This window comes from Salmo salar, chromosome ssa02 (assembly GCF_905237065.1).
Source record: "Salmo salar chromosome ssa02, Ssal_v3.1, whole genome shotgun sequence".
Taxonomy (NCBI): domain Eukaryota; kingdom Metazoa; phylum Chordata; class Actinopteri; order Salmoniformes; family Salmonidae; genus Salmo; species Salmo salar.
Genome location: NC_059443.1, coordinates 3723494 through 3736780, shown reverse-complemented (window position 1 = coordinate 3736780; position 13287 = coordinate 3723494). Strand labels below are relative to the sequence as shown.

At 48.9% G+C, this 13287-nt stretch overlaps 1 protein-coding gene across 1 annotated transcript in view; it reads left to right on the top strand.

Moving 5' to 3' along the window:
• Nucleotides 1-13287, top strand: part of LOC106597444 (threonylcarbamoyladenosine tRNA methylthiotransferase-like) — a 797175-nt gene that overhangs the window by 290724 nt on the left and 493164 nt on the right. The window contains 1 exon segment of the mRNA XM_045696608.1: nt 12030-12133. Within this exon segment, the coding sequence (XP_045552564.1) occupies nt 12030-12133 (104 nt within the window).

Sequence of the window (13287 nt, the reverse complement as noted above, 5' to 3'; positions counted from 1 at the left end):
GGAGCATGTTCCCAGACCCTGTTTACTCCATCCTAGTCTTCTTAACTGACGGGGTTTAAACTGTTTGTCCTGGAGCATGTTCCCAGACCCTGTTTACTCCATCCTAGTCTTCTTAACTGACGGGGTTTAGACTGTTTGTCCTGGAGCATGTTCCCAGACCCTGTTTACTCCATCCTAGTCTTCTTAACTGACGGGGTTTAGACTGTTTGTCCTGGAGCATGTTCCCAGACCCTGTTTACTCCATCCTAGTCATCTTAACTGACGGGGTTTAGACTGTTTGTCCTGGAGCATGTTCCCAGACCCTGTTTACTCCATCCTAGTCTTCTTAACTGACGGGGTTTAGACTGTTTGTCCTGGTCATGTTCCCAGACCCTGTTTACTCCATCCTAGTCTTCTTAACTGACGGGGTTTAGACTGTTTGTCCTGGAGCATGTTCCCAGACCCTGTTTACTCCATCCTAGTCTTCTTAACTGACGGGGTTTAGACTGTTTGTCCTGGTCATGTTCCCAGACCCTGTTTACTCCATCCTAGTCTTCTTAACTGACGGGGTTTAGACTGTTTGTCCTGGTCATGTTCCCAGACCCTGTTTACTCCATCCTAGTCTTCTTAACTGACGGGGTTTAGACTGTTTGTCCTGGTCATGTTCCCAGACCCTGTTTACTCCATCCTAGTCTTCTTAACTGACGGGGTTTAGACTGTTTGTCCTGGTCATGTTCCCAGACCCTGTTTACTCCATCCTAGTCTTCTTAACTGACGGGGTTTAGACTGTTTGTCCTGGTCATGTTCCCAGACCCTGTTTACTCCATCCTAGTCTTCTTAACTGACGGGGTTTAGACTGTTTGTCCTGGTCATGTTCCCAGACCCTGTTTACTCCATCCTAGTCTTCTTAACTGACGGGGTTTAGACTGTTTGTCCTGGTCATGTTCCCAGACCCTGTTTACTCCATCCTAGTCTTCTTAACTGACGGGGTTTAGACTGTTTGTCCTGGAGCATGTTCCCAGACCCTGTTTACTCCATCCTAGTCTTCTTAACTGACGGGGTTTAGACTGTTTGTCCTGGAGCATGTTCCCAGACCCTGTTTACTCCATCCTAGTCTTCTTAACTGACGGGGTTTAGACTGTTTGTCCTGGTCATGTTCCCAGACACTGTTTACTCCATCCTAGTCTTCTTAACTGGACGGGGTTTAGACTGTTTGTCCTGGTCATGTTCCCAGACCCTGTTTACTCCATCCTAGTCTTCTTAACTGACGGGGTTTAGACTGTTTGTCCTGGTCATGTTCCCAGACCCTGTTTACTCCATCCTAGTCTTCTTAACTGACGGGGTTTAGACTGTTTGTCCTGGAGCATGTTCCCAGACCCTGTTTACTCCATCCTAGTCTTCTTAACTGACGGGGTTTAGACTGTTTGTCCTGGTCATGTTCTCAGACCCTGTTTACTCCATCCTAGTCTTCTTAACTGACAGGGTTTGTCCTGGAGCATGTTCCCAGACCCTGTTTACTCCATCCTAGTCTTCTTAACTGACGGGGTTTAGACTGTTTGTCCTGGTCATGTTCCCAGACCCTGTTTACTCCATCCTAGTCTTCTTAACTGACGGGGTTTAGACTGTTTGTCCTGGTCATGTTCCCAGACCCTGTTTACTCCATCCTAGTCTTCTTAACTGACGGGGTTTAGACTGTTTGTCCTGGTCATGTTCCCAGACCCTGTTTACTCCATCCTAGTCTTCTTAACTGACGGGGTTTAGACTGTTTGTCCTGGTCATGTTCCCAGACCCTGTTTACTCCATCCTAGTCTTCTTAACTGACGGGGTTTAGACTGTTTGTCCTGGTCATGTTCCCAGACCCTGTTTACTCCATCCTAGTCTTCTTAACTGACGGGGTTTAGACTGTTTGTCCTGGTCATGTTCCCAGACCCTGTTTACTCCATCCTAGTCTTCTTAACTGACGGGGTTTAGACTGTTTGTCCTGGAGCATGTTCCCAGACCCTGTTTACTCCATCCTAGTCTTCTTAACTGACGGGGGTTTAGACTGTTTGTCCTGGTCATGTTCTCAGACCCTGTTTACTCCATCCTAGTCTTCTTAACTGACAGGGTTTGTCCTGGAGCATGTTCCCAGACCCTGTTTACTCCATCCTAGTCTTCTTAACTGACGGGGTTTAGACTGTTTGTCCTGGTCATGTTCCCAGACCCTGTTTACTCCATCCTAGTCTTCTTAACTGACGGGGTTTAGACTGTTTGTCCTGGTCATGTTCCCAGACCCTGTTTACTCCATCCTAGTCTTCTTAACTGACGGGGTTTAGACTGTTTGTCCTGGTCATGTTCCCAGACCCTGTTTACTCCATCCTAGTCTTCTTAACTGACGGGGTTTAGACTGTTTGTCCTGGTCATGTTCCCAGACCCTGTTTACTCCATCCTAGTCTTCTTAACTGACGGGGTTTAGACTGTTTGTCCTGGTCATGTTCCCAGACCCTGTTTACTCCATCCTAGTCTTCTTAACTGACGGGGTTTAGACTGTTTGTCCTGGTCATGTTCCCAGACCCTGTTTACTCCATCCTAGTCTTCTTAACTGACGGGGTTTAGACTGTTTGTCCTGGAGCATGTTCCCAGACCCTGTTTACTCCATCCTAGTCTTCTTAACTGACGGGGTTTAGACTGTTTGTCCTGGAGCATGTTCCCAGACCCTGTTTACTCCATCCTAGTCTTCTTAACTGACGGGGGTTTAGACTGTTTGTCCTGGTCATGTTCCCAGACACTGTTTACTCCATCCTAGTCTTCTTAACTGACGGGGTTTAGACTGTTTGTCCTGGTCATGTTCCCAGACCCTGTTTACTCCATCCTAGTCTTCTTAACTGACGGGGTTTAGACTGTTTGTCCTGGTCATGTTCCCAGACCCTGTTTACTCCATCCTAGTCTTCTTAACTGACGGGGTTTAGACTGTTTGTCCTGGAGCATGTTCCCAGACCCTGTTTACTCCATCCTAGTCTTCTTAACTGACGGGGTTTAGACTGTTTGTCCTGGTCATGTTCTCAGACCCTGTTTACTCCATCCTAGTCTTCTTAACTGACAGGGTTTGTCCTGGAGCATGTTCCCAGACCCTGTTTACTCCATCCTAGTCTTCTTAACTGACGGGGTTTAGACTGTTTGTCCTGGTCATGTTCCCAGACCCTGTTTACTCCATCCTAGTCTTCTTAACTGACGGGGTTTAGACTGTTTGTCCTGGTCATGTTCCCAGACCCTGTTTACTCCATCCTAGTCTTCTTAACTGACGGGGTTTAGACTGTTTGTCCTGGTCATGTTCCCAGACCCTGTTTACTCCATCCTAGTCTTCTTAACTGACGGGGTTTAGACTGTTTGTCCTGGTCATGTTCCCAGACCCTGTTTACTCCATCCTAGTCTTCTTAACTGACGGGGTTTAGACTGTTTGTCCTGGTCATGTTCCCAGACCCTGTTTACTCCATCCTAGTCTTCTTAACTGACGGGGTTTAGACTGTTTGTCCTGGTCATGTTCCCAGACCCTGTTTACTCCATCCTAGTCTTCTTAACTGACGGGGTTTAGACTGTTTGTCCTGGTCATGTTCCCAGACCCTGTTTACTCCATCCTAGTCTTCTTAACTGACGGGGTTTAGACTGTTTGTCCTGGTCATGTTCCCAGACCCTGTTTACTCCATCCTAGTCTTCTTAACTGACGGGGTTTAGACTGTTTGTCCTGGTCATGTTCCCAGACCCTGTTTACTCCATCCTAGTCTTCTTAACTGACGGGGTTTAGACTGTTTGTCCTGGAGCATGTTCCCAGACCCTGTTTACTCCATCCTAGTCTTCTTAACTGACGGGGTTTAGACTGTTTGTCCTGGAGCATGTTCCCAGACCCTGTTTACTCCATCCTAGTCTTCTTAACTGACGGGGTTTAGACTGTTTGTCCTGGTCATGTTCCCAGACACTGTTTACTCCATCCTAGTCTTCTTAACTGACGTGGTTTAGACTGTTTGTCCTGGTCATGTTCCCAGACCCTGTTTACTCCATCCTAGTCTTCTTAACTGACGGGGTTTAGACTGTTTGTCCTGGTCATGTTCCCAGACCCTGTTTACTCCATCCTAGTCTTCTTAACTGACGGGGTTTAGACTGTTTGTCCTGGAGCATGTTCCCAGACCCTGTTTACTCCATCCTAGTCTTCTTAACTGACGGGGTTTAGACTGTTTGTCCTGGTCATGTTCTCAGACCCTGTTTACTCCATCCTAGTCTTCTTAACTGACAGGGTTTAGAGTTTGTCCTGGATCATGTTCCCAGACCCTGTTTACTCCATCCTAGTCTTCTTAACTGACGGGGTTTAGACTGTTTGTCCTGGTCATGTTCCCAGACCCTGTTTACTCCATCCTAGTCTTCTTAACTGACGGGGTTTAGACTGTTTGTCCTGGTCATGTTCCCAGACCCTGTTTACTCCATCCTAGTCTTCTTAACTGACGGGGTTTAGACTGTTTGTCCTGGTCATGTTCCCAGACCCTGTTTACTCCATCCTAGTCTTCTTAACTGACGGGGTTTAGACTGTTTGTCCTGGAGCATGTTCCCAGACCCTGTTTACTCCATCCTAGTCTTCTTAACTGACGGGGTTTAGACTGTTTGTCCTGGAGCATGTTACCAGACCCTGTTTACTCCATCCTAGTCTTCTTAACTGACGGGGTTTAGACTGTTTGTCCTGGAGCATGTTCCCAGACCCTGTTTACTCCATCCTAGTCTTCTTAACTGACGGGGTTTAGACTGTTTGTCCTGGTCATGTTCCCAGACCCTGTTTACTCCATCCTAGTCTTCTTAACTGACGGGGTTTAGAGTTTGTCCTGGAGCATGTTCCCAGACCCTGTTTACTCCATCCTAGTCTTCTTAACTGACGGGGTTTAGACTGTTTGTCCTGGTCATGTTCCCAGACCCTGTTTACTCCATCCTAGTCTTCTTAACTGACGGGGTTTAGACTGTTTGTCCTGGTCATGTTCCCAGACCCTGTTTACTCCATCCTAGTCTTCTTAACTGACGGGGTTTAGACTGTTTGTCCTGGTCATGTTCCCAGACCCTGTTTACTCCATCCTAGTCTTCTTAACTGACAGGGTTTGTCCTGGTCATGTTCCCAGACCCTGTTTACTCCATCCTAGTCTTCTTAACTGACGGGGTTTAGACTGTTTGTCCTGGTCATGTTCCCAGACCCTGTTTACTCCATCCTAGTCTTCTTAACTGACGGGGTTTAGACTGTTTGTCCTGGTCATGTTCCCAGACCCTGTTTACTCCATCCTAGTCTTCTTAACTGACGGGGTTTAGACTGTTTGTCCTGGTCATGTTCCCAGACCCTGTTTACTCCATCCTAGTCTTCTTAACTGACGGGGTTTAGACTGTTTGTCCTGGATCATGTTCCCAGACACTGTTTACTCCATCCTAGTCTTCTTAACTGACGGGGTTTAGACTGTTTGTCCTGGAGCATGTTCCCAGACCCTGTTTACTCCATCCTAGTCTTCTTAACTGACGGGGTTTAGACTGTTTGTCCTGGTCATGTTCCCAGACACTGTTTACTCCATCCTAGTCTTCTTAACTGACGGGGTTTAGACTGTTTGTCCTGGGCATGTTCCCAGACCCTGTTTACTCCATCCTAGTCTTCTTAACTGACGGGGTTTAGACTGTTTGTCCTGGTCATGTTCCCAGACCCTGTTTACTCCATCCTAGTCTTCTTAACTGACGGGGTTTAGACTGTTTGTCCTGGAGCATGTTCCCAGACCCTGTTTACTCCATCCTAGTCTTCTTAACTGACGGGGTTTAGACTGTTTGTCCTGGTCATGTTCCCAGACCCTGTTTACTCCATCCTAGTCTTCTTAACTGACGGGGTTTAGACTGTTTGTCCTGGTCATGTTCCCAGACCCTGTTTACTCCATCCTAGTCTTCTTAACTGACGGGGTTTAGACTGTTTGTCCTGGTCATGTTCCCAGACCCTGTTTACTCCATCCTAGTCTTCTTAACTGACGGGGTTTAGACTGTTTGTCCTGGTCATGTTCCCAGACCCTGTTTACTCCATCCTAGTCTTCTTAACTGACGGGGTTTAGACTGTTTGTCCTGGTCATGTTCCCAGACCCTGTTTACTCCATCCTAGTCTTCTTAACTGACGGGGTTTAGACTGTTTGTCCTGGTCATGTTCCCAGACCCTGTTTACTCCATCCTAGTCTTCTTAACTGACGGGGTTTAGACTGTTTGTCCTGGAGCATGTTCCCAGACCCTGTTTACTCCATCCTAGTCTTCTTAACTGACGGGGTTTAGACTGTTTGTCCTGGTCATGTTCCCAGACCCTGTTTACTCCATCCTAGTCTTCTTAACTGACGGGGTTTAGACTGTTTGTCCTGGTCATGTTCCCAGACCCTGTTTACTCCATCCTAGTCTTCTTAACTGACGGGGTTTAGACTGTTTGTCCTGGGCATGTTCCCAGACCCTGTTTACTCCATCCTAGTCTTCTTAACTGACGGGGTTTAGACTGTTTGTCCTGGAGCATGTTCCCAGACCCTGTTTACTCCATCCTAGTCTTCTTAACTGACGGGGTTTAAACTGTTTGTCCTGGAGCATGTTCCCAGACACTGTTTACTCCATCCTAGTCTTCTTAACTGACGGGGTTTAGACTGTTTGTCCTGGTCATGTTCCCAGACACTGTTTACTCCATCCTAGTCTTCTTAACTGACGTGGTTTAGACTGTTTGTCCTGGTCATGTTCCCAGACCCTGTTTACTCCATCCTAGTCTTCTTAACTGACGGGGGTTTAGACTGTTTGTCCTGGGCATGTTCCCAGACCCTGTTTACTCCATCCTAGTCTTCTTAACTGACGGGGTTTAGACTGTTTGTCCTGGTCATGTTCTCAGACCCTGTTTACTCCATCCTAGTCTTCTTAACTGACAGGGTTTGTCCTGGAGCATGTTCCCAGACCCTGTTTACTCCATCCTAGTCTTCTTAACTGACGGGGTTTAGACTGTTTGTCCTGATCATGTTCCCAGACCCTGTTTACTCCATCCTAGTCTTCTTAACTGACGGGGTTTAGACTGTTTGTCCTGGTCATGTTCCCAGACCCTGTTTACTCCATCCTAGTCTTCTTAACTGACGGGGTTTAGACTGTTTGTCCTGGTCATGTTCCCAGACCCTGTTTACTCCATCCTAGTCTTCTTAACTGACGGGGTTTAGACTGTTTGTCCTGGAGCATGTTCCCAGACCCTGTTTACTCCATCCTAGTCTTCTTAACTGACGGGGTTTAGACTGTTTGTCCTGGAGCATGTTCCCAGACCCTGTTTACTCCATCCTAGTCTTCTTAACTGACGGGGTTTAGACTGTTTGTCCTGGTCATGTTCCCAGACACTGTTTACTCCATCCTAGTCTTCTTAACTGACGGGGTTTAGACTGTTTGTCCTGGTCATGTTCCCAGACCCTGTTTACTCCATCCTAGTCTTCTTAACTGACGGGGTTTAGACTGTTTGTCCTGGTCATGTTCCCAGACCCTGTTTACTCCATCCTAGTCTTCTTAACTGACGGGGTTTAGACTGTTTGTCCTGGAGCATGTTCCCAGACCCTGTTTACTCCATCCTAGTCTTCTTAACTGACGGGGTTTAGACTGTTTGTCCTGGTCATGTTCTCAGACCCTGTTTACTCCATCCTAGTCTTCTTAACTGACAGGGTTTGTCCTGGAGCATGTTCCCAGACCCTGTTTACTCCATCCTAGTCTTCTTAACTGACGGGGTTTAGACTGTTTGTCCTGGTCATGTTCCCAGACCCTGTTTACTCCATCCTAGTCTTCTTAACTGACGGGGTTTAGACTGTTTGTCCTGGTCATGTTCCCAGACCCTGTTTACTCCATCCTAGTCTTCTTAACTGACGGGGTTTAGACTGTTTGTCCTGGTCATGTTCCCAGACCCTGTTTACTCCATCCTAGTCTTCTTAACTGACGGGGTTTAGACTGTTTGTCCTGGTCATGTTCCCAGACCCTGTTTACTCCATCCTAGTCTTCTTAACTGACGGGGTTTAGACTGTTTGTCCTGGTCATGTTCCCAGACCCTGTTTACTCCATCCTAGTCTTCTTAACTGACGGGGTTTAGACTGTTTGTCCTGGTCATGTTCTCAGACCCTGTTTACTCCATCCTAGTCTTCTTAACTGACAGGGTTTGTCCTGGAGCATGTTCCCAGACCCTGTTTACTCCATCCTAGTCTTCTTAACTGACGGGGTTTAGACTGTTTGTCCTGGTCATGTTCCCAGACCCTGTTTACTCCATCCTAGTCTTCTTAACTGACGGGGGTTTAGACTGTTTGTCCTGGTCATGTTCCCAGACCCTGTTTACTCCATCCTAGTCTTCTTAACTGACGGGGTTTAGACTGTTTGTCCTGGTCATGTTCCCAGACCCTGTTTACTCCATCCTAGTCTTCTTAACTGACGGGGTTTAGACTGTTTGTCCTGGAGCATGTTCCCAGACCCTGTTTACTCCATCCTAGTCTTCTTAACTGACGGGGTTTAGACTGTTTGTCCTGGAGCATGTTCCCAGACCCTGTTTACTCCATCCTAGTCTTCTTAACTGACGGGGTTTAGACTGTTTGTCCTGGTCATGTTCCCAGACACTGTTTACTCCATCCTAGTCTTCTTAACTGACGGGGTTTAGACTGTTTGTCCTGGTCATGTTCCCAGACCCTGTTTACTCCATCCTAGTCTTCTTAACTGACGGGGTTTAGACTGTTTGTCCTGGTCATGTTCCCAGACCCTGTTTACTCCATCCTAGTCTTCTTAACTGACGGGGTTTAGACTGTTTGTCCTGGAGCATGTTCCCAGACCCTGTTTACTCCATCCTAGTCTTCTTAACTGACGGGGTTTAGACTGTTTGTCCTGGTCATGTTCTCAGACCCTGTTTACTCCATCCTAGTCTTCTTAACTGACAGGGTTTGTCCTGGAGCATGTTCCCAGACCCTGTTTACTCCATCCTAGTCTTCTTAACTGACGGGGTTTAGACTGTTTGTCCTGGTCATGTTCCCAGACCCTGTTTACTCCATCCTAGTCTTCTTAACTGACGGGGTTTAGACTGTTTGTCCTGGTCATGTTCCCAGACCCTGTTTACTCCATCCTAGTCTTCTTAACTGACGGGGTTTAGACTGTTTGTCCTGGTCATGTTCCCAGACCCTGTTTACTCCATCCTAGTCTTCTTAACTGACGGGGTTTAGACTGTTTGTCCTGGTCATGTTCCCAGACCCTGTTTACTCCATCCTAGTCTTCTTAACTGACGGGGTTTAGACTGTTTGTCCTGGTCATGTTCCCAGACCCTGTTTACTCCATCCTAGTCTTCTTAACTGACGGGGTTTAGACTGTTTGTCCTGGTCATGTTCTCAGACCCTGTTTACTCCATCCTAGTCTTCTTAACTGACAGGGTTTGTCCTGGAGCATGTTCCCAGACCCTGTTTACTCCATCCTAGTCTTCTTAACTGACGGGGTTTAGACTGTTTGTCCTGGTCATGTTCCCAGACCCTGTTTACTCCATCCTAGTCTTCTTAACTGACGGGGTTTAGACTGTTTGTCCTGGTCATGTTCCCAGACCCTGTTTACTCCATCCTAGTCTTCTTAACTGACGGGGTTTAGACTGTTTGTCTTGGAGTCAACCTAGTCTTTATCCCTCCCAAAACGAGGCCTAATATAAACCATATAGAAATCAAACTGCTTTGTTTTCATGGATGTTTGAGCATGGTCTCAAAAATCTTGCTTACAAAGTCTTCAGAATGTGTCTGTAAAGAAAAATATAGAACATTCCTTTACCAGCCAGCTTGTCAAGGCCAGACACCACTACAACCAGCAGCTTGTCAAGGCCAGACACCACTACAACCAGCAGCTTGTCAAGGCCAGACACCACTACAACCAGCAGCTTGTCAAGGCCAGACGCCACTACAACCAGCAGCTTGTCAAGGCCAGACGCCACTACAACCAGCAGCTTGTCAAGGCCAGACGCCACTACAACCAGCAGCTTGTCAAGGCCAGACGCCACTACAACCAGCAGCTTGTCAAGGCCAGACGCCACTACAACCAGCAGCTTGTCAAGGCCAGACGCCACTACAACCAGCAGCTTGTCAAGGCCAGACGCCACTACAACCAGCAGCTTGTCAAGGCCAGACGCCACTACAACCAGCAGCTTGTCAAGGCCAGACGCCACTACAACCAGCAGCTTGTCAAGGCCAGACGCCACTACAACCAGCAGCTTGTCAAGGCCAGACGCCACTACAACCAGCAGCTTGTCAAGGCCAGACGCCACTACAACCAGCAGCTTGTCAAGGCCAGACACCACTACAACCAGCAGCTTGTCAAGGCCAGACACCACTACAACCAGCAGCTTGTCAAGGCCAGACACCACTACAACCAGCAGCTTGTCAAGGCCAGACGCCACTACAACCAGCAGCTTGTCAAGGCCAGACACCACTACAACCAGCAGCTTGTCAAGGCCAGACACCACTACAACCAGCAGCTTGTCAAGGCCAGACACCACTACAACCAGCAGCTTGTCAAGGCCAGACGCCACTACAACCAGCAGCTTGTCAAGGCCAGACACCACTACAACCAGCAGCACAGGCTTTGTACTACACGGTGTCTTAGTGGTTAAGGGAGGGAGGGAGGGAGGGAGGGAGGGGGGAGGCAGGGAGGGAGGGAGGGAGGGAGGCAGGGAGGGAGGGAGGCAGGGAGGGAGGTGGGGAGGTGGGGGAGGGAAGCAGGGAGGCAGGGAGGGAGGCGGGGGAGGGAGGTGGGGAGGCAGGGAGGGAGGTGGGGAGGGAGGGAGGTCTGTGTGGAGAACAGGTAATGATGATACAGCCGTTGTCTCCCTCTCCTCTCTTTCATTCTTCCAGAACTTGGAAACAGCCGTGATACCTGCATGTCAAAGTTTTGGCACTGCCTGCTGCCTGCTCTTGGATGTGTGTGTGTGAGCTGTAGTTTGGCATAGCTGTCTGAACTCAGCCGGACACACAGCTCATCAGGGGAACAGGAAAGCTGACAACTCAAAGAAGCCCTAAGCGTCTCAGCTAAGCAGTCAGCTAGTCAGCCAGCCACAGAGGAATTCAGCCAGCCAGCCCAGTCAGCCAGCCAGCCAGTCAGCCACAGAGGAATTCAGCCAGCCAGCCCAGTCAGCCAGCCAGCCAGTCAGCCACAGAGGAATTCAGCCAGCCAGCCCAGTCAGCCAGCCAGCCAGTCAGCCACAGAGGAATTCAGCCAGCCAGCCCAGTCAGCCAGCCAGCCAGTCAGCCACAGAGGAATTCAGCCAGCCAGCCCAGTCAGCCAGCCAGCCAGTCAGCCACAGAGGAATTCAGCCAGCCAGCCCAGTCAGCCAGCCAGCCAGTCAGCCACAGAGGAATTCAGCCAGCCAGCCCAGTCAGCCAGCCAGCCAGTCAGCCACAGAGGAATTCAGCCAGCCAGTCAGCCAGCCAGCCAGCCAGCCAGCCAGCCAGCCAGCCAGTCACACTAAGGAATGGAAACCTGCCTTCCTTTACTGTGCTTCTCTCCTCTCAGCTTCACTTCACAGCAAATATAACAAGCAGAAGGAGACAGACGCACGGAGAAGCAGAACAATTGATCATGTCTGAAAGGAAAGCAGTTGTCCAGCTCAGTACTCACATCAAAAGAACCCTTGATGATGAGGGGGGGACAACCAACTACACCAGTCCAAAGATTCAGTTCTCTCTCTGTATTAAACCTGGTTCCCTTTTCAGATATGTTCTTCTCTATATTATACCGTTCAGTTAAGAGGCTATTTGGTCTCAGAATAATGTAATGAACCATATGATTGTCTGGGAGAGGGGTGTTGGTCGGTCATACACCTGATCACACAAACTCCCTGCTGTTGAGGCTTGTTGTTCACAACACCTCCAGATCTCTTTAAAATGGCCACCTTCAAAAAGGTTGGCTGCTGCTTGTATTCCTCAGGTCCTGGCGGGTTCTACTGTTAAACTTCACTAGTCTGTTGAAATGAGATATAGGTAGTCTAACTGAGGCCCGACCTCCTCTTCTCTCTCCCTCTCCAGATGTCTGAATGCGTGTACGTACTGTAAAACCAAGCATGCCAGAGGAGACCTGGCCAGCTACCCTGTAGAGGAACTAGTGGAGAGAGCCAGACAGTCCTTCCAAGGTGAGTCTACATCCGACTACACACTGCTGCTCCAGGCACTCTGCTGCTCCAGGCACACTGCTGCTCCAGGCACACTGACTTCTTTAACGACCTTCTTTTACTTTTAGTAACTGCCAACTCTTTGTAGGAGATAGCACCAGGAGATCTAGTGGGTTGTAGGAGATAGCACCAGGGGATCTAGTGGGTTGTAGGAGATAGCACCAGGGGATCTAGTGGGTTGTTGGAGATAGCACCAGGGGATCTAGTGGGTTGTTGGAGATAGCGCCAGGGGATCTAGTGGGTTGTTGGAGATAGCGCCAGGGGATTAGTGGGTTGTTGGAGATAGCGCCAGGGGATCTAGTGGGTTGTTGGAGATAGCGCCAGGGGATCTAGTGGGTTGTTGGAGATAGCACCAGGGGGATCTAGTGGGTTGTTGGAGATAGCACCAGGGGGATCGAGTGGGTTGTGGGAGATAGCACCAGGGGATCTAGTGGGTTGTTGGAGATAGCGCCAGGGGGATCTAGTGGGTTGTTGGAGATAGCGCCAGGGGATCTAGTGGGTTGTTGGAGATAGCGCCAGGGGGATCTAGTGGGTTGTTGGAGATAGCACCAGGGGATCTAGTGGGTTGTTGGAGATAGCACCAGGGGATCTAGTGGGTTGTTGGAGATAGCACCAGGAGATCTAGTGGGTTGTTGGAGATAGCACCAGGGGATCTAGTGGGTTGTTGGAGATAGCGCCAGGGGGATCTAGTGGGTTGTTGGAGATAGCGCCAGGGGATCTAGTGGGTTGTTGGAGATAGCACCAGGGGGATCTAGTGGGTTGTTGGAGATAGCACCAGGGGATCTAGTGGGTTGTTGGAGATAGCGCCAGGGGGATCTAGTGGGTTGTTGGAGATAGCACCAGGGGGATCTAGTGGGTTGTAGGAGATAGCACCAGGGGATCTAGTGGGTTGTAGGAGATAGCACCAGGAGATCTAGTGGGTTGTAGGAGATAGCACCAGGAGATCTAGCCAGAACGTGATCATGTCTAATGATCAACACACCACTACTAGCTAAAGTCAGATAGTCTTCTTCACCCAACATCTATAGAGTTTTCCACATGTATTTTTCTCCAGACCTTCCAAGGTGACGATAGCAGGTCCAACACCACCACTGTTATGTTTCAACCCACATTCA